Source organism: Mesoplodon bidens (genome assembly GCF_964165515.1).
Source record: "Mesoplodon bidens genome assembly, contig: HAP1_SCAFFOLD_500, whole genome shotgun sequence".
Classification (NCBI taxonomy): domain Eukaryota; kingdom Metazoa; phylum Chordata; class Mammalia; order Artiodactyla; family Ziphiidae; genus Mesoplodon; species Mesoplodon bidens.
Window position 1 is genome coordinate 15,705 of NW_027671784.1, and position 21,816 is coordinate 37,520.

Below are 21,816 nucleotides of genomic sequence, written 5' to 3' on the forward strand. Positions count from 1 at the left end.
CTGGGCCATCAGCTGGCACTACCTGCTGTTTGCATATTTTCTTGATCCTCCCTCCCCCTTGCCTCCCTCCCCCACCCTAAGCTCCCAGAATCTAATTAGGAGTAGATGGTCCCCAGAAGGAGAAAACTAGGATTTGAATAGTTGTAGTGTGACTTGTATAGGTGTGACATGGTATTGGACAAAGGTCCAGTTCTCTCACAGACGCTCGTCTAATAGCAGAGGCAGTGAACACTATCTTTGATGGCTCCTATTTTACCTTAAATATTCAGGTGAATTCTGTGGTTTATGATTGACATTGTAAGTTACTATTAGAAACAAAGTGCCTCTGTGTTTATGCTGTGGTTTTTGTTTTGTTTTGTTTTTTCGGTACGCGGGCCTCTCACTGTTGTGGCCTCTCCAGTTGCGGAGCCTTGCGGAGCCCAGGCTCCGGACGCACAGGCTCAGCGGCCATGGCTCACGGGCTTAGCCGCTCCGCGGCATGTGGGATCTTCCCAGACCTGGGGCACGAACCCGGGTCCCCTGCATCGGCAGGCGGACTCTCAACCACTGCGCCACCAGGGAAGCCCTATCCTGTGGTTTTTAAGTATCCCTGCACACTCTGCCTGTCTCTAGAGTATTAAGTCCAGTTGCGCTGTTTTTTCCCTCTTTTGTTTATTGAGGTTATTATTTACTTGCATTAAAATGTACCAATTTTAAAGGTACAGTTTGATTAATTTCGGTAATTGTATACAAGGTGTAACCACCACCACGACCCAGATATAGAAAAGTTACTTACCCTTTAAAAGTTTTCCATCCCAATTTGCCCCAATTCAGTTTTGAGACACTTTATTGAGTTTTACTGCTTTCTGTAACATCGACTCTCCAGGTGATTTAGGAAAGTCACTTTACCTCTCTGGATGTGTTTTTGCTTTTATAACATGAAAAGTGCCAGAACAAATTTGTTACCAAGGGCCCTTGCAATCCTTTCAGAAAGTGAGGGGGTAGGGTAAAGGGCGGGAATCTCAGCCTTGCGTCCTCATTCTTCACATGGCACACGCATGTGGCAGATCCTAGTGGGAAAAGCCTGTGCTCGCATCAGAGAGAATTAGGTTTCCATCTCCTCTCTTGCTAGTGTGTATGTAACCTTTTGTAAGCATCAGCTTTCTCATCTCCAATATCAGGCTTATTAACAAGGCCTATTTGTTTACTGTTGTTGTGAGGATGAACTGAGATGCACCGGCAGCCTTAAATGTTAGTTGGTATTTGTATTATGGCATAATATAAAGGCACTGCATTCAACCATCTCAGTCACTACACGTTTATGCAGGCTGATTCTCACAGCCAAAACAGACGCACAAAGTACACCCACCCATTTACCCACCTGGGGAAGCCCGAAGCCTCCCTGCCTGCCTGCCTGCCTGCCTTCCTTACGGGGCTCAGAGAAAAGCTGCGCATGCGTGCACGTGCTTCCAAAGAGCCTCGCTAGGGGGCGGAATGGGAAACAGGAAGTTCTAACGTCTGTCGTACAAGCGCGACGTAAAGCGGGTCTGCTTTATGGCACCCTGCTTCCGCCGTAAAGCGCCGTTGGCAAGCCCGCGTGAGTGGGTTGACGAGACTACTTCCGGGTGCAAAACGCGATTCTTGGAGGTTGGCTGAATTGCCGTCTTCCCCATGGGCAAACGCGGGAGCCGGAGCCGGAGCCAGAGCCAGCTGCTCAGCTCCCTAACTAAAAAGCAGAAGAAGCATCTAAGGGATTTCGGCGAGGAGCATCCCTTCTATGACACGTATGGAGAGGCAAGGCTGGGACCGGCGCTGCCGGCGTCCTTTCCCGGTGGGAGCCCGCGTGTCCCCGCGTTTGGTCCACCGGTGCCCCGGGGGTAGTGACAGGGCAGCTCCCGCCGCGTCCCACGCTGCCCCGGCGCCGGCCTAGCTCGCCCGGGGATCCTGACGGCTTCCCGCCTGAGATGGGGTTCTTCACCGGACTTCCTACCCTTTGTTGAGCCTGTAGTTTTATGCTAGACGGCACGCCTCCCGTGTGGCGACTGGGCGGAGATTTTATAAGCTTGTTTTCGTTTTATATGCTTTTAAAGAATTGCTTGGGGGGCTTCCCTGGTGGCGCAGTGGTTAAGAATCCGCCTGGCAACGGAGGGGACAGGGGTTCGAGCCCTGGTCCAGGAAGATCCCACATGCCGCGGTGCAAGTAAGCCCATGCGCCACAACTATTGAGCCTGCACTCCAGAGCCCGCGAGCCACAGCAGCTGAGCCAGGGTGGTGCAACTACTGATGCCCGCGAGCCTAGAGCCCCTGCTTTGCAACAAGAGAAGCCACCGCTCGCCGCAACTAGAGAAAGCCCGGGCGCAGCAACGAAGAGCCATAGCAGGCAAAAATAAATTAATTAAATAAGTTTAAAAAAATAGAATTGCTTGGGACCCTCGACATCACCTATGTATTCAGTGACCATGAGGAAACTAATGTTTGGGTAGTTGTGGGTTCCTCTATAAGTGTCCAGACTCTCAGTTATGATCTTAGTGCTCATCCCACCCCTTTGGGCTGCTTTATCAACAGTTAGAGGGATAATCTACTTAAGAAATTTGCTAGAAAAGGTGAACCCCGAGGGCTTGTATTTGCCAAAATTTCCCATCTTTTGGATGAGAGCCTGTTACTGTGTGACTGTAGTATTTGTCATGTGGTCTTGTTAGACCTTTTCATTCGTCTATTATTATCTATTTGGCATATCCTTACAAAACCTGTCCAAATGCATATGGAGTTTTTAACTTGACAATAGATATAATGTATTTATAACGGTATAGTCTGCCGTGTTCATTTAAAGTTGTATCATTAGGCTTTTCCTAATTGCTACATACTAGCAGTTAAAGTTTAACATTGCCTGTTTCTTCTCAGGGTTTCCAGAAAGGAAGCAAAACCACAGACTTGTCAACTGGTAATGCTTTATACCTTCTTTATGATAGTAGATTCTGGACGGTTACTTTTAAGATTATATATGGTAATAATGTTTGGCTACATTTCCACTCTTTCTGATTTTAGATGTAAGCTATATTTTAGTAATATTGCTTAGTTTTAAGTGCAGATGTCTGTTAAGATGCCATTGTGATAACTAATATAGTATAGAGTAGGAAACTGTCCTGAGAGAGTAGCCTGTTAGAACCTGTTAAGGAGGCTTACCAGAGGGCTCTTGGTGAATCCTAAGAGGGAATGTTATGTTTGCTTAACATAAAATAGAGTGCAAAATCATCAAAGGTCTTATTTCATTACCACGGACTCAGAAATAAAGTACACTTTTTTGTTGTAAGTTTTCCTGTTGCTCCTTTAAAGGTGCCAAGTGGCTGACACATAGGTTAGATCGCCTTATAACCTAAAGCTCCATGTGTTTAGTTTGCTGTCTTCCCACGTAGAACATTAGCAGTTCAAAGAAGAGGAAGAGCTTCTAGAATCATAGCTAGATTAGCTGTTTTAAACAAATTTGGTGCTAGGTTTGGTTGAATAGATAGGATTGCATATTTGCAGAAAAGCTGGTTTTTATTTAGAAAAGTCTGAACTTGGTTCCACTGTGGGCCTGATGATAGTCGTGGGGTAGCAACAAGAACAATATAATTTTTGTTTTTAAAATCCCCATTTTCCTTTTAGTCAGAGGGTTTAGATACTTCCAAGTTCTGAAAGTGAAGCATAGAGTGAACCAGAACAAGTTTCTGGTTACAACAGACTACTTGCCACGTTAAAGGATGTTTCCAAGGAAGATGAGGAGGAAGAAGAGGAAGAAGACAGTGTTATAGATGAGACAGAAATGAATCTTGAAGACGGCGATAGTGACATCGTTGTGGAGGAAGAGACGGCAGTAGAGTCTACTGACATGCGGAAGAGTAAGTGTCTTTGATGTGGGTTTATCATCTTTGCAGGGACCACAGACAGATTGCCCCAGGGGCAGGGTGCCTTGTACCATAGAGCTGGGTGAAAGCACATGGATTCAAAGCAGAGATTCTTAACATTGTTGGGCTCTGTGATATCTTCAAGAATCTGATGAAAACACAGGACCCTCTGGCCATAAAAATGCAGAAATGACGTTTTTGCTTATGATTTCCAGGATTTCATCAATCCTACTTCAAATTCCCCTGATTGAGAGGAAAGGGAACATAATTATGTTTTTGTAATGGTCTCAATTTATGAAAGAGATGATTGTTCCTGCCTTAGAGGAACCAAGTTTAGTGGAAGATAGACATAAAATATACAAAACTTTTCAAGCATCAAATCTGAATGGAACCGATAAATATAAGGTGTTAAAGACGTGCAAAGTGGTCACATGCTGCCAGGGTACATGAGGGGAGGCTTCAGAGAAGAGCTGGGATTGAAAGCTTAAAGGAACTCTGTCTCACTCGAACATCTAGGTGACTTTTTTTTTTTTTTTTTTTTTTTTTGCGGTATGCGGGCCTCTCACCTCTGCGGCCTCTCCCGTTGCGGAGCACAGGCTCCGGACGCGCAGGCTCAGCGGCCATGGCTCACAGGCCCAGCCGCTCCGCGGCATGTGGGATCTTCCCAGACCGGGGCACGAACCCGTGTCCCCTGCATCGGCAGGCGGACTCTCAACCACTGCGCCACCAGGGAAGCCCCTAGGTGACTATTTTTTAAAAAATTATTATTAATTCATTTATTTTTGGCTGCATTGTGTCTTTGTTGCGGTGCGCCGGCTTCTCACTGTGGTGGCTTCTCTTGTTGTGGCGCACGAGCTTAGTTGCTCTGCGGCATGTGGGATCTTCCCAGACTAGGGCTTGAAACCACGTCCCCTGCATTAGCAGGCGAATTCTTAACCACTGTGCCACCAGGGAAGTCCCCATAGGTGACTTTTTAATTTAACTTTAAAATCAACTTTATTGAAGTATGAATTACATTCAACAAGGTGTACCCATTTTAAGTATGTAATTTGATGAGTTTTGACAGATGTGTCTGTCTATATTGTCATCGCCAAAGTCAAGATACAGAACACTTCCAATACCTGCAAAAAGTTCCTTCTTGTCCTTTTACAGTCAGTTTCCCAGGCCTGGCATCAGGCAACCACTGACATGCTTTCTTTCACTATGTATTAGTGTTTTCTATTCTAGAAATTCATTTGAATGGAAGCACACAATAAGTACCCTTTTGCATGTGGCTTCTTTGGCTCCTCATGTTGTTGTGACTCATCCGTGTAGTTCATATTAGTAATTCATTTCTTTTTATTACTGGAATAGTAGTCCATTGTCTGAATATATCTGGGTAACTTTTTATATTCTGTTATCTTAATGCCTATTTGCCTTACTGTATTTTTGTCTCTACTTTAAGGTGTCACACACCATTCTTAGTATTTTCATTCATCACTTGTACTCGGATAAAAAAAATCGTTGCCTCAGACTTAGGGACTTTTAAAATTTTGTTGGTTTTCCATTTTTCTTTCATGTTTTAGGTTTTTAAAAATGAAAAGTTTGGTTTTTTAAATTATAAAAGTAATATATATTTACTGTAAAAATTTAAGAGGGTAATATAGTTAACGTATATCTCCTCCACCCTGGGATGAACACCTTTAACATTTTATAGAACCTTCCAGGCTACTTTTTTATGGATATATGAGTGAATATATATTTGTGTGTATGTGCATAATGGCCTCATACATTTCTGTAAGTTACTTTTTTCTTTAATGATATAACGTGTGTAACTGTGGGTTCACATTAGCTTAATCACATAGTATTCCATTGTAAATAATATGTGGTAATTTAATTAGTACCCCTTCGATAGAAATGACGAAATCATTTTTTCTAGTTATTTGTTATATCAACGCTGATTTGAACATCTTTACATGTACTAGGTCAGCAGTCAAGCTCAGTTTTGAAACTTATGTCTTCTACCTGAATTTGCTTAAAAGTAAATGATAGCCTAAGGAATTAGATTTCATTTGTCAACAGAAGTGTAATTATATTTATGAGTAGTAAATAATTTCACAAAATGTTTTATCAAAACTGCAGATGCGGCCTTACCTGCTGACCCTAAGGGAAAAGATGGGCACGGGCCACCTGGCACAGCAGAGGAATCCCCAGAGGAGTTTACAGATGCAAAACATGAGTCACTCTTTAGCCTAGAAACCAAGTTTCTCGAAGAGGAAAGAGGAGGCAACTGTTCTCTGAAAGCATCACAAGGTCAGAGCACAGCTCATGTTGTTTGAATTCAGCTGGTGCTTAGTATGGGTGGTTGTGGTCTAATACCTGTTAAATCTCTTGTTATTGGAATGAGCAGTAATAGAAACAGATAGTTTAGCAGCTAGATGTAGAGCTGGAAAGAAATGCTTCTCCGAGATCTTTTGTGTTTTTCAGGGTTAGGCAGTGTTGCGAGTGGGCGCGGCTGTTCATGAGGACAAACAGTTGAACAATGATAGCAGGGAAGGCCAGTTCCTCAAAGCTCACGATCCACAGCTGGGGTCAGGGGAAGACTTCTGATTTTTTTCCCCAAGCAGGGAAGGGAGAGAAAGAGGAGAAAAGTACTTTGCATTTTTCTGTCTATCCTTCACTTGCTCTTCCTTACTGGAGCGGTAATTTTACAGATTTGTGAGACCTGGCAGTGGCTAATCTGATTGGTCCTTATTACTAGGAAGCACCTCAGAAGCCAGAAAGCTCCACCCTGTCTCCCCAGTCTCTCTCTTTATTTTTGGCTGCATTGGGTCTTTGTGGCAGTGTGTGGGCTTCTCACGGTGGTGGCTTCTCTTGTTGTGGAGCGCAGGCTCTAGGCACGCGGGCTTCAGCAGTTGTGACACGCAGGCTCAGCAGTTGTGACACATGGGCTCAGTAGTTGTGGCTCACTGGCTCTAGAGCTCAGGCTCTGTAGTTGTGGTGCATGGGCTTAGTTGCTCCACGGCATTGGCAGGCGGATTCTTTTTTTTTTTTTTTTTTTTTGCGGTACGCGGGCCTCCCACTGTTGTGGCCTCTTCCGTTGTGGAGCACAGGCTCTGGACACGCAGGCTCAGTGGCCATGGCTCACAGGCCCAGCCGCTCTGCGGCATGTGGGATCTTCCCCGGACCGGGGCACGAACCCGTGTCCCCTGCATCGGCAGGCGGACTCTCAACCACTGCACCACCAGGGAAGCCCGGCAGGCGGATTCTTAACCACTGTGCCACTGGGGAAGTCCCCATAGGCGACTGTTTAATTTAACTTTAAAATCAACTTTATTGAGGTATGAATTACATTCAACAAGGTGTACCCATTTTAAGTATATAATTCGATAAGTTTTGACAAATGTGTATATTTATATTGTCATCGCCAAAGTCAAGATACAGAACACTGGGCCATGCCTCTGTCCCCATGACTGTTACTTAGACAAGCCTGTGGTAGGCTGAGGCAGGGCTCTGCTGTCTCTCAGGTCCTGTGTCTTAGCCTGTGCCTGGGTGGGCACGTCAGGTTGGTCTCATTCTGGGTCCTGACTGCCTTTTTTGGTCCCAGTGCCATTCTTCAACCAGCGGTGCCACTGAAGTTGAAATTTTAATCCTCATTTGGTTCTGTTAGCTATTCTAGACAAGAGGAAGAAGTAGCAGGTAGAATTTGGGCAAAAACCACGTTCTGAACTCAAAAGAAGTTAAAAAAAACCCTGGAGGAAACATTAGGAGGCTTGACTATCCTAAAGTTTCTCTGGTTGTTTGGTCTGTACTGATATATTATCACCTAGAATTCTTATTTCCTATTGTTCACCTTTATCTTAGGTCTTAATATAAGGTGCACTGCATTTGAAGTTTTACTACCTGGGTCCCTGAATGGGTCATTTAACTTTGCTTCTTACATGAGTGGGGCTGGAAGAGAAGGTTGGGTGGCCAGTGCAGAGCACTGACCCTGCCATTTTGATCATTTGTTCACCTCAGTTGAGTGTTGAGCATTTACATTTGTCTTCCAGTGCAGGTTAAATCAGACGTGGTACCTGCCCTCAGGGATCTTGCAGTCTAGTTAGGTGAGGTAGTACATGCACATATATGTGTTGGTGTGGATAACTGAGGGCAGGGTGGGGCGCTTGAGAGAAAGTGATGACTGTCTATAGGGGACCAGAGATGGCTTCTTTGGAGCCAGAACTGTGCCTGACACAGTAGGCTCTTGGGAAATAGTTATTTATTGTGAGTCAGGGGGTAACATTCAACAGATACTATTTGGATATATAGAAATGCGGTGAACAAGAGGATAGAATTTTCAGTTAAAGGAAGGAAAGCCACAGTGGCAGAAGAATTTGAGAGCCATGTAATTCAAAAATTACATTAGAGAGGTAGGTTAGAGGTGTATGTTGAATTTCAGTCCAAGAAGTTTCTTCAAAGGTTTTTGAGGTGGGGAATAATGTGATTAAAGAAATGCTTTAGGGAGATGAACCTGTCAGAAACTTTTAAGCTCTGGACTGGGATAAATGATGGGGAAAGTTGATGGGGAAAAAGATGAGTTAACATCATGAAAACAGGATGTCATTCATAGGGGAAGACTGGAAAATCCCTGTCATTTGCCCTAAGTGTTCTAATATTCTTTATTTCTGAATTAGATCCATTTGCACAACATGTAAACAAAGAACTGAAAGAAAAAGAAATCCAGGCTGTTGCCACAAATCCCAAAACTACCCACCAGCTAAAAGTAAGCAGTGGTCTTGGGTTTTAGTGGTCTCCCTGAATGTATGATACACACCCGTGGCAGATGGCTTGATAGGGAGCAAGATAGAGGAAGACTGGAAGAGCCCAGTAAGGCACAGGCATAGCTAGAAAAGGCACTGGGAAGCTGGAAGGTGGGGACCAATAAGATAAGAATGCTTTGGAGACAGGTACACCAGGGTTTAGACCAACGTCTGCAAGGGGCTATCTCATGACCTAAGGCAAGTTAATCTACCTTTTTAATCTTCACTGTTCTCATCTGTTAGAGGGGGACAGTAATGCCTGCATCAAAATAAAGTAATTTAGTTTACTGGAAGACATGTACAAAGTGTTCAGTCAGACAGTAGCTACTGCTGTTCATTTGTTTGAAATATCTGAGATAAGTTCACACCTAAATTATTCAGTATGGAGCAGTTTTTGCTTCTTTTTTCGGTGATTTTTTTTTCACCACTGATGCTATTCATAAGAATTGGTCATCCTTGTTTCATTGAAATTTTTATTGAGGTAATAATTATAGATGCAGTTGTAAGAAATAATACAAGGGTATCCCATGTGCCCTTTGCCCGGTTTCCCCCAATGGTAGCATCTTACAAAACTGTAGTACAATATCACAAGTAGGAAATTTCCACTGATACAACCTACCTGTCTTATTCAGATTTCCTCACTTTTGCTCCTGCTCCTTTGTGTTATTTAGTTCTATACTGTTTTATCACGTGTAGGTTGCCCTGGCCACCACCACAGTCAACATACAGAGCATTTCCAGCACCATCAAGATCCCTCCTCTTCCCTGGTGCCATTTTATAACCACACCCACCTCCCTTCCCCCATTCCTAACCCTTGGTAACTGCTAATCTGTTCTCCATTTCTATAATTTTGTTATTTCAAAAGCGTTATATAAATAAAATCATACAGGTTGGCTTTTTTCACGCAGCATAATTCCTTGGAGATTCATCCCAGTTGTTGGCATATATCAATAGTTAATTCTTTTTTATTGCAGAGGTCATCCTTTCTTTATTGCTAAGATCAGCAGTTTTGTTACAGTGCAAAAATTCCCAAACTGGTATTCCACAAAATACTATTCTTTTCAATTCTAATATATGTCTCCCCCCCAAAAAAAAATCCAAAACAACAACAAAAACCTTGTTCCACGTCCAAGTAAATTTGGAAAACTCTGGGTCAAACGAAGTGGAACGGAGTCCTTGTTACAGGACTCAGCAGAACCTTTAGTGTCCGATCTGCATGTGACTCTCCCTGAGGGGGATTAGGTTTTGTGGTGGTTACCGAAGTTATTTGACCGTTGGGCCCCCTTTTCTTTTGTCTAGAGTAAATTTTGACTTCCTACAGTGTGGTCCACAGGACAGTTTGTGACCCACTGATCTAGTGAAGAGCTCACAAGGTTTCTAAAGTCAGAAACCTTGGGGTCTAACCCTTAGTTCTGTTCTCCTGTTTGTCTGAATCCTATAACCTCTGAACCTCAGCATTTCCTAAACTGCAAGAAGAGCATTATAGTGTTTAGCTTGTAAGGTTGTTGTGAGGATAAAGTGAGAGGATCTGTAAAAGGATCTGTGAAAGGCCTTGGTAAATTATAAAGCACTATATGAATGTAAGGTAGTATAATTCATTTCTAACTTAGTTCTTGATCATTTCTCCCACAGTGGCCCATCCTGGGCCAGCTTGCCTTTTCATCCAGGTTTCAACAGTTGGAAACCTTTAAACCCCCAAAGGACATTGACTTAAAGTCACTTCATCTCCAGAAGCCTCTGGAATCCACCTGGATCAAGACCAACAGCCAGTTCCTCTCTGGTCCCCCAAATTCAAGTAGCCCCTTCACACCCCTCCAGAAAGAGCTCTTCTTAATTATGAATTCTTACCGGGACCTGTTCTACCCAGAAAGGACTGCCCTGAAGAAAGGGGAAGAGATCCGCCACGTGTACTGCCTGCATGTGATAAATCACGTTCTCAAAGCCAATGCCCAGGTGCTTGCCAACAACAGCAGATGCCGAAGCCAGAAACTTGGGTTGGGTGATGATGATGACTTCAGGGACCAAGGGCTAACGAGGCCCAAGGTGAGTGGCAGCAGCAGAACTTTGCCCTCAAGGAGGCTGTAAGGCTCTAACATATGGGTCCTGGCACTTAGCAGGTTCTCAGACGGTTTAATGATTGGAATCATGAATGAGTCCAAGAATGAGCATATTAGATGGGCCAGGTAATGTCACAGCAGTGCTGCAGACAGCTCAGTGGACCGTCTCTAACAGCAGATGTAACTGGAAAGTGGAGTAGGAGGTACCTCCATGATAATTCTCTCCTTAAAGATAAACCCTGATCCTACATAAGTAACACTCCACTATAAATGTCTTCTTTGTGATTGTCAGAGCTGGATGGGACCTTAAGGAGCCTTTTATTCAATCCCTACATATTACACCTGTGGACAGAGACCCAGATTCTTAGAGGACCTTGCTAAAGAGAACCAGAGAAAAAGTAGCAGAGACAGGACTAGAACCAAGGATTCTCTTCACTAAGCCACATAAATATGTAAACCTTGGAAAACAAAATCCCTGTTTTGGCATTGTATCCTTATTACTGCTTAAAGTGATGATTACATTTATGTGGCTCATAAGCCTAAGCTCCAGTGGACTGGGAGCTTACGTCGTTGAATTCTGTCTACATTTTTCATGATGTGCTGGAGCTAGATACTGTGCCACCCATACCCCCTTACCCCTTAGCCTCTGTGTCTATATTGAAGAAGCCTCATCTTCTTAGATTCTTCTCATTGGGCTTAATAGGATTTTAGGATTTTGATACTGATATGGCTCTTAGAGATTTCTTAGTCCAACCCTCTTGTTTGATAGTTGGGGAAACCAAAGCCTAGACACTTACTTAGTGTGACAGCCGGGACAGTAACTTGGCCCTCTTCAAAACTGATCCATCATCCCTGCACTGTACCAAACTGAATCACTACACCCCTCTGGCTGTGCTGGTTGCCTTTCTGAGAAACTATCTCAGAATCTTGAACATCAGGATAATAAGATTATCTGTTTCCATTTAGAATTGCAAAATAGAATATGAGGTAGATTACCCATGAATCACATTCAGAATTTGGTGAACTGCCTGATCTGACTGGGGTTATATCCATTGACTGTATTGTTTACACAAGGGTAGTTAGAAGGTAATCATTTGTTAAGCATCTTCTGTTTTTTTCCTCAACAGTTAAAATTGAGCACTTTTGGAAATGTTTGGAAAACTGAATCCTGTATTTCCCATTGAAATATCATCTTATTTCAGAAATCCTTTATCATCATTTCTGAAAAATGTACTAGGAAATGTACTAGAAAAGTAACGATGCTTTAGTCCTTTCCTTACTAACTTTATTCTCTACTTAATACATCTAATTCATTTGTTCAGCATATTCCTTGGGTCTTACGGATCAAAATACTGAACTAAGTTCTGTGGGAGACAGAAATGAGTAACATTTCTTGTCCTCAAAGAGCTTTGTGTGTTTATGCCCTTGGGTTTTTGCTAATGGACACCTCTGTTAACGGCATTGACTTACCTCAAAGAGTATTTCTGGGCTTCCCTGGTGGCGCAGTGGTTGAGAGTCCGCCTGCCGATGCAGGGGACACGGGTTCGTGCCCCGGTCCAGGAAGATCCCACATGCCGCGGAGCGGCTGGGCCCGTGAGCCATGGCCGCTGAGCCTGCGCGTCCGGAGCCTGTGCTCCGCAGCGGGAGAGGCCACAACAGTGAGAGGCCCGCGTACCGCAAAAAAAAAAAAAAATTCTACATTCTGCTTAAGAATTAACCCCCCCCACCCCAAGGAGCCATGAGATTGAAGTCCATAGGACATGGTGCTGTGGGTCGGAAAGATGCTCAGCCTTCAGTACTGAGCCAGGTCCTATGTAAAGGGGGTGACACGGATGTGGTCCTTGGCCAGGGGCTGTGGAACGGAGGGCTCCTTAGGTCCCCAGCAGGCTCACCTCGAGCTGTCCTTCCTTCCCCTTGCCCCTCCAAGGCTGCCCATCACTCCCTCCACAGGTGCCGATAGTGGTGCCATTCCAGGAAGCTGCTTTGCGGGTGGTACAGCTCTTCATCAGTCTTCTTGAGGGCGACAGCAAGAAGAAAATAATTGTAAGCAACAAAAAGAGGTTTAATGGAGAGTATGGCTCAGATCCCAAGGAGAGACCACCCAACCTGAAGAGGCCTGAGGATTATGAAGCTGTATTTGTCGGCAACATCGATGACCACTTCAGGACTGGTAATTCCTCCTTGTCAAAACTGAGACCCTGAGGGACCTGAGGTGTGAGGTGCACATAGCTGGAAGCTAGAAGCCTGGAATTAGGCATTCTTTCAGAGGGTCACTGTCTCAGCCTCCTAGCAGAACCAGGACGCATTTGAGACCACTCGTCTGCCAGGGGAGAGTCTTGCCTTGGCTAATGGGGTACATACTTGGCTAATGGGATGGAGTGTCTGTGAAGGCATGTATGAAAGGCACCTGCATGTTTATAACAAATGTCTCAGCATGCCTATAGCTGGTAGCTCACAGTCAATGCTACAGGGCTTCTTGGGGGAGTTGGAGCTGATGGGGCTGGGTGGGTCAGTCTGGGGAAGATGAATAAACTAGAGCATCTGTACGTAATGGACTTCCCTCCTGCCTGCCATGTGGAGTGCCCACACCTGAATTATCTCCACTCTGGACTTACTGACTCCCACCCAGCTTTGCACATTTTTGCTTGTTTGTCATTCAGCTCCCATGTACTTGGTTGCTTGTTCATTGAAAAAGTTCCTGGAAAATATTTATTAGTCACGTATGCCCATTTACCACTTATTAAGCATCTACTATGTGCCAGGCACTGTTAAGCTGGAGATATGGAATTAAAAGTTACTGTTAAGCAAGTCCAGCCTTAAGACAAATCAGACAGTATGGGATGAGATGTCTTACTGTTAGAGGATAGTGGGTGTTCTAGTTAAAAGTATTTAAAGCAAATATCCTTACTCAAAATGGGCTCAGGACTGTTAGGGAAGGCCTTCTGTTGGAGGTACCATCCATACTAAGTTGAAACCTGAGTCAGATTTAGCCAGGTACAAAGTGGAGCGATGAGAGTGGAAGAAAAAGTTTCAGACAGGAAATGGCAAGTGTGGAGGCATCAGGGTGAATAAACCGGCATGACTTAGGATTCAGAGGCTTTAGCATGGCCAGAGTGTGCAGTGCAAGGGGATTAGAGCTTGTGGTTAGTTTTAAACATGCAGGCGGCCAACAAGGAGCTGATAAATCAGTCTTTTGTTTAATTGATATATAATTGACATATTAGTTTCAGGTGTACAACATAGTGATTCAATGTCTATATACCTTACAAACTTATCACAACAATAAGTAAAGTTACCGTTTGTCACCATACAAAGTTAATGCAATATTATTGACTATATTCCCCATGGCATACATTGGATCCCTGTGACCTGTTCACTTTATAACTGGAAGTTTTATACCTCCTGATCTCCCCCATCCATTTTGCCCACCCTCCAACCCCGCCCTCCCTGCTGGCAACCACCAGTCTGTTCTCTGTATCTATCCGTCTGGTTTTTTGTTTTTTAGATTCCACATATAAGTGAAGTCACATGCTGTGGATATTTGTCTTTGTCTGACTTATTTCACTTACTGTGATACCCTCAAGGTCTATCCTTGTTGTCGCAGATGGCAAGATTTCATTCATTTATGGCTGAGTAATATTCCTGTGTGTGTGTGTGTGTGTGTGTGTGTGTGTGTGTGTGTGTGTGTGTGTGTGTGTGTGTGTGTGTGTGTGTGTGTGTGTGTGTGTGTGTGTGTGTGTGTGTGTGTGTGTGTGTGTGTGTGTGTGTGTGTGTGTGTGTGTGTGTGTGTGTGTGTGTGTGTGTGTGTGTGTGTGTGTGTGTACACCCACCACATCTTTATCCATTTGTCATCTGTGGACACTTAGGCTGCTTCCATATTCCATATTTTGGCTATTATAAATGTTGCATTGAACGTAGGAGTGCATATATCTTTTTGAATTAGTGGGTTTTTTCTTTGGATAAACACCCAGAAGTTGAATTGCTCAATTGTATGGTGATTCTATTTTTAATTTTTGAAGAACATCCATACTGTTTTCCATAGTGGCCGCACCAATTTACATTTCCACTAACAATGCACACGGGTTCCCTTTTCTCCACATCTTTGCCAGCATTTGTTATTTCTTGTCTTTTGGATAAGACCTATTCTGACAGGTTTGAGGTGATATCTCATTGTGGTTTTTTTTCTCTCTGTGCTTTGGTTAATAGCAACTTATAATACATGGTGGCTGTAAGAATTTATAACTCCAAAATCACAGCCTATCATTTTATATTATTTCATTTTGATCACAGCACTTACTAGCCACCTGATACATTCTTCTTTTTTTTTTAATTGGAGTAGGTATAGTTGATTTACAATGTTGTGCTCATTTCTGCTGTATGGCAGTGACTCAGTTATACACATATATACATCCTTTTTTATATTCTTTTGCATTACGGCATATCCCAGGAGATTGGATATAGTTCCCTGTGCTATACAGTAGGACCTTGTTGTTTACCCATTCTAAAGGTAATAGTTTGCATCAACTAACCCCAGACTCTCAGTCCATCCCTTTCCCCACCCCTGACCTTGGCAACCACAGGTCTGTGAGTCTGTTTCTGTTTTGTAGATAGGTTCATTTGTGCCATATTTTAGATTGCATATATACGTGATATCATATGGTATTTGTCTTTCTCTTTGACAGACTCCTCTTAGTATGATAATCTGTAGTTGCATCCATGTTGCTGCCAAATGGCATTATTTTGTTCATGTTTATGACTGAGTAGTATTCCATTGTATATATGTATCACATCTTTATCCATTCATCTGTCAATGGACATTTAGGTTGTTTCCATGTCTTGGCTATTGTGAATAGTGCTTCTGTGAACATAGGGGTGCATGTATCTTTTTGAATTATAGTTTTGTCCAGATATATGCCCAGGAGTGGGATTGCTGGATCATATGGTAATTATATTTTTAGTTTTCCAAGGAAACTCCATACTGTTTTCCATAGTGACTGCACCAACTTACATTCCCACCAACAGTGTAGGAGGGTTCCCTTCTCTCCACACCCTCTCCAGCATTTGTTATTTGTAGACATTTTAATGATGGCCATTCTGACCAGTGTGAGATGGTACCTCATTGTAGTTTTGATTTCTCATTGTGATTTTGATTTGCATTTTCCTGATGACTGATGTTGAGCATCTCTACATTTGACTGTTGGCTATCAGTACGACTTCTTTGGAAAAATGTCTATTCAGGTCCTCTGCTTTTTTTTTTTTTTTTTTTGCTGTACGCGGGCCTCTCACTGTTGTGGCCTCTCCCGTTGCAGAGCACGGGCTCTGGACGCGCAGGCTCAGCGGCCATGGCTCATGTGCCCAGCCACTCCACGGCATGTGGGATCCCCCCGGACCGGGGCACGACCCCGTGTCTCCTGCATCGGCAGGTGGATTCTCAACCACTGCGCCACCAGGGAAGCCCCCTCTGCTATTTTTTAATTGGATTGTTTGGGGGTTTTTTTTTGCGGTTTTTCTTTTTTTTTTTGCAGTACGCGGGCCTCTCACTGTTTTGGCCTCTCCCATTGCGGAGCGCAGGCTCCGGACACGCAGGCTCAGCGGCCATGGCTCATGGGCCTAGCCGCTCCGCGGCACGTGGGATCTTTCCGGACCAGGGCACGAACCCATATCCCCTGCATCGGCAGGCGGACTCTCAACCACTGTGCCACCAGGGAAGCCCTGTTTGGGGTTTTTTGATAATGAGTTACATGAGTTCTTTATATATTTTGGATCTTAACCCCTTACTAGATTTGCAAATATCCTCTCCCATTCAGTAGATTGCCTTTTTGTTTCATTGATGGTTTCCATCGCTGTGCACAAGCTTTTTAGTTTGATGTAGTCCCATTTGTTTATTTTTGGTTTCATTGCCCTTGCCTGTGGAGTCAGATCCAAAAAAATATTGCTGAGACTGTTGTCAGGGAAGTTACTGCCTATGTTTTCTTCTGGGAGTTCTGTGGTTTTCAGGTCTTATGTTCAAGTCTTTAATCCATTTTGAGTTGATTTTTGTAGATGGTGTAAGCTAGTGGTCCAGTTTCATTCTTTTGCATGTAGCTGTCTAGTTTTCCCATCACCATTTGTTGATGAGACTGTCTTTTCTGCATTGTATATTCTTGTCTCCTTTGTCATAGATGAAGTGACCATATAAATATGGATTTATTTCTGGGCTCTCTGTTCTGTTGATCTGTGTCTGTTTTTGTGCTATTACCGTACAATTTTGATTACTGTAGACTTGTAGTGTAGTTTAAAATCAGGGAGTGTTATACCTTCAGCTTTGTTCTTCTTTCTCATAATCAGTTTGGCTATTCAGGATCCTTTGCACAAATCCCCAGGATCCTCTGTACAAATTTTAGGATTATTCTAGTTTTATGAAAAATGTCATGGGTATTTTGATAAGGATTGCATTAAATCTGTAGATTTCTTTGGGTAGTATGGACTTTGTTTTTGAATTTTATTTATTTCTTTATACAGCAGGTTCTTATTAGTTATCCATTTAATACATATTAGTATATACATGTCAGTCCCAATCTCCCAATTCATCACACCCCCACCCCCACCCCCACTTTCCCCCCTTGGTGTCCAGTATGGACATTTTAACAGTACTAAGTCTTCCCATCTATGAGCATGGTGTATTTTTTCATGTTTCTGTCATCTTTAATTTCTTTCATCAATACCTTGTAGTTTTCCAAGTACAAGTTTTTTACCTTCTTGGTTAGATTTTTTCTAGGTAGTTTATTCTTTTTGATGCTATTGTAAATGGATTGTTTTCTTAATTTCTAATAGTTCCTTATTAATGTATATAAACACAACAGATTTTTGTTAATTTTGTATCCTGCAACATTACTAAATTTATTTATTAGTTCTGACAGTTTTTTGGTGGAGTCTTTAGGGTTTTCTCCATAAAGTATCATGTCATCTGCAAATAGTCAGTTTTACTTCCTCCTTTCCAATTTGGGTATCCTTTATTTCTTTTTCTTGCCTAGTTGCTGTGGCTAGGATTTCCAATAATATGTTGAATAAAAGTGGCAGAAGTGTGCATCCTTGTCTTCTTCCTGATTTTAGAGGAAATGCTTTCAGCTTTTCACCACTGAATATGATGTTAGCTGTGGGTTTATCGTATATGCCTTTGCTAGGTTGAGATACGTTCCCTCTATACCCACTTTGTCAACCCATCCTTGCATCCCTGGAATAAATTCTACTTGATTATAGTGTATGGTCCTTTTAATGTATTGTTGGATTCAGTTTGCTAATAATTTGTCAAGGATTTTTGCATCTGTGTTTATCAGGCATAGTAGCCTGTACATTTCTTTTTTTGTGGTGTTTCAGTATCAGGGTTATGTTGGCCTCATAAAATGAGTTTGGAAGTGTTTCCGCCTCTTCAGTTTTTTGAAATATGTTTGAGAAGGATAGGTATTAAATCTTCTTTAAGTATTTCGTAGAATTCACCATGAAGCTCTCTGGTCCTGGTCTTTTGTTTTTGGGGAGCTTTTTGATTACTGATTCAATCACATTACTAGTAATTGATCTATTCACATTTTTTCTTCATGATTCAGTTTTAGAAGATTGTGTGTTTCTCGGAATTTATGTATTTCTTCTAGGTTATCTGACTTGTTGGTGTATAATTGTTCGTAGTAGTCTCTTATGATACTTTGTATTTCTGTAGTGTCAGTTATAGGTTCTCTTTCATTTCTGATTTTATTTGGGCCCCTTCTCTTTTTTTCTTATTGAGTCTGACTAAAGGTTTGTTAATTTTGTTTATCTTTTCACAGAACCAGCTCTTAGTTTCATTGATCTTTTTTTTTGTCTCCATTTCATTTATTCAGTATTTCTCATCTGACTTCTATTATTTCCTTCCTTCTTTGTTGGAAGTTTTTTCCTTTCAGCATATTTGAACATATCATGCCATCTCCTTCTGGACCACAAAGTTTCTGATGAAAAATCAGCTGATATTCTTATGGGGATTCCCTTGTCTGTAATTAGTTGTTTTTCTCTTGCTGCTTAAGATTCCCTCTTTACCTTTGACTTTTAACGTATTAATTATAATGTGTCTTGGTATGAATCTCCTTGGGTTCATTTTGTTTGGGACTCTTGGTTCTTGCTGGACCTGAATGTCTGTTTCCTTCACCAGGTTAGGGACATTTTTAGCCATTATTTCTTCAGATAAGTTTTCTGCCCCTTTCTTTCTCTGTCCTCCTTCTGGGACCCCTATAATGTGGGTGTTAGTGCCCCTTTCTCTCTCTTCTTCTGCGACCCCTTAACACCGATGATAGTACACTTGATGTTGTCCCACAGTTCCCTTAAACTGTCCTCATATTTTAAAAATATTTTTTCTCTTTGCTGTTCTGTTGGGGTGATTTCTGCTACCTTGTCTGCCAGGTCACTGATCTGTTCTTTTCTACCATCTAGTCTGCTGTTGATTCCCTCTAGTGTATTTTTCAGTTCAATTATTATAATCTTCAGCTGTGTGAGTTCTGTTTAGAACTTGCTTATATTCTGTCTCTTTCTTGAGTTTCTCACTGTGTTCGTTCATTCATCTTCCAAGTTTGGTGAGCATCTTTAGGACTATGACTTTGAATTCTTTATCGGATAAATCACTTACATCTGTTTCATTAAATATTTTTTCTGGGGTTTTATCTTGTTCCTTCATTTGGAACATGTTCCTCTGCTTCCTCATTTTGCTTGACTCTCCGTCTTTGTTTCTGTGTATTATGCAAAACAGTTACTGCCCCGTCTTGAAGGAGTGGCCCTGTGTGGGAGATGAACTGTATTTTTAACTTTTTCCTAGTTCTTGGTCATCTTATAAACTCTCTCTGTTTGTTTCACTCCCATGGAGTCTAGAAATGCAGTCCCACCCCCATCTGCCTGAGCCTGGTGCTCAAGGAGTGTCCCCTGTGTGGGCTACATGCGATTGTTGCCTCAGGTCATGTCCCGCGAGTGGCATGAGATGGGGTAGGCGTGGCTGCTCGTTGTCCATGTTTGTCAGTGCTGCACACAGGCAGTGCAGGGCCGTGGGGTAGGGGGTACTCACCCACCACCACTGTTAGCAACTTAGAGTGAGAGTGCAAAAAAGTGGCACCCACCAGTGCCATCAAGGTAGAGGGAATTTGTAAAAATGGCATCTGCCAGCATTCTGTCCCCAGAGAGAGTCCCAGCCAACTTCTGCCCCTCTGGTAGATGCTTTAAGATTAGCAAGTGAATCTCCTTCACATATGATCTGGGCTCTTTACAGACTGCTACTTGTTGCTTAGGAAAGAGATGTGGGCAGGAAATATAAATTTTTGTGATGATAATGTTAAAGCCATAATTAGTGAATATATTTATCCAAAGCTTTATGTAGAGTGAAAGAGAACTTGTGGGTGAATCCAGGGATTTGTTGAAGAGCTCTTTGAATATGGAAAAATAGATAAGAACCAGGTCAGTAATAGAAGTAAGTGTTAAAGTGATAGAAACCACCAGTAAGGAAAAGAACATTTCAAGGAGGGTGTGCTTATGCATTCGTGACAAGAAACACTAAAGTGCCATTGAATTGGTAACTGAGAGCTGTTGGTGACCTTGGCAAGAGTCATTTCAGTGGTGTCCTGAGACTCAGAGGCAGATTGCAGTACATTAAGGAGTCAGTGGGGGATTTTAAAGTAGAGATAATTTTTTGGAAGGTTTGCCAGTGAAGGAAAAGAAGAGGGTGGGAGCTAGAAGGGACCGTAGATGCAAAGGAGGGATGATGATGATGACGATGATGATTTTAATAATTAAAGCAGTTTGAGCACAATTACATGCAAAGGGGAAGATGTGGAAGGTACAAGGGGAGGCTGCAGTTGGAGAGGGTGGAAGCTAATGGCTTGGTGGTGACTCATGAACTGATGTGTGCTTGGCTGTTTTGTGTATAGGGGTGGCAATACTGCAGAGAAGCATCTGACTTTATGCCCCCTTCTATTCGTCAGACATCCTCATTGCCTCCCCCCTGGGCTTGAGGACCATCATTGGTGGAGAAGGAGAGAAGAAGAGAGATTTTGACTTTTTGTCTTGTATTGAGCTTCTCATCATTGATCAAGCTGACATTTACCTGATGCAGAACTGGGAGCATGTCTTGGTAATGCTGGTCATTAACATTTAGAGACAAGAAGCTCAGTGGTTTGAGTCTGAAATGGTTATTAAAGTCCAGATTAAAACTCAGCTTGGAAATGGAAATATTCCACATTTTCCAATTTGAAAACGGGAAATGTTGTCCCCTCTTCTACCCACAAGTTGGTCAGTAAAGTATCCAGAAAGATTAAAATTCTTGTCAACATTTTCAAATCTCCAGAAAAGATTTCTTCCCCTTAAAAGTTGCTTCTAGTAATAGACCAGTTTAGTGTGGTTGGTTGGTTGGTTGGTTGGTTGGTTGGTTGACTGATTGAAATCCCTCCTCACCAGGAATGTTTTTATCTAAAATAGTTCCTCCTATTTATGCTCGTTCTCTTTTGTTTGGTCTTCAGTGGAGATGGGAAAACATTGCTCATGATTTCTTAATTTGTGATGTTTTACAGAGAAACGTAAGATGTTTTTGTCCCCCTACTGTAATTTGTACTATAATTTTTTTTCTCCCTCTCAACATACTCTGCAATGTTTTGGGGTTTAGGATTGTGCTTTGGAACAATCCTCATCACAGAACTATAGGTTTATTTTTATAAGGCATGTGAGCATTTACCTTTTCTACAACCCCAGGACTTGGAGTAAGTTTGGGACAGATAAAGGGGAGTACTTATTTATAAAGTAGGGAATAAACTTATGGTACTTGTGACCCTTCAATATACATTACAAGGTAAAAATATGATTAAAATAGAACAGGCATGTCGATGGTTGAGTCATCTTTATTTTGAGCAAAAGGCACATGTAGTCACTCAGGGAATTTTCTAACGTTTTGGGAACCAAGTCATGGAAGGACAGCAGCTCTGTTTTCCGTGTCATTTCCCTTCTTGTCCAAGTCTGGAACTGAGTTGCTTACAGAGTGACCAGAGTGGCATTTCAGAATTTCCTTGAAAAGAAATACTCTGTATAGGTCGCATCTTGATCCTTTTTGAGAGATCCACAAGGTGGCCAGTTTGAGCT

General features: G+C 42.5%; 1 protein-coding gene across 1 annotated transcript in view; it reads left to right on the top strand.

Moving 5' to 3' along the window:
- Window positions 1-1,609: 1,609 nt before the first annotated feature.
- Window positions 1,610-21,816, top strand: part of LOC308611058 (U3 small nucleolar RNA-associated protein 25 homolog) — a 29,531-nt gene continuing 9,324 nt past the window's right edge. The window contains 11 exon segments of the mRNA XM_081259995.1: window positions 1,610-1,763; window positions 2,881-2,920; window positions 3,625-3,645; window positions 3,647-3,664; window positions 3,668-3,857; window positions 5,985-6,155; window positions 8,519-8,607; window positions 10,277-10,687; window positions 12,652-12,871; window positions 20,616-20,641; window positions 20,645-20,818. Coding sequence (XP_081116121.1) covers window positions 1,651-1,763; window positions 2,881-2,920; window positions 3,625-3,645; window positions 3,647-3,664; window positions 3,668-3,857; window positions 5,985-6,155; window positions 8,519-8,607; window positions 10,277-10,687; window positions 12,652-12,871; window positions 20,616-20,641; window positions 20,645-20,818 — 1,473 coding nt within the window. The 5' untranslated portion in view covers window positions 1,610-1,650.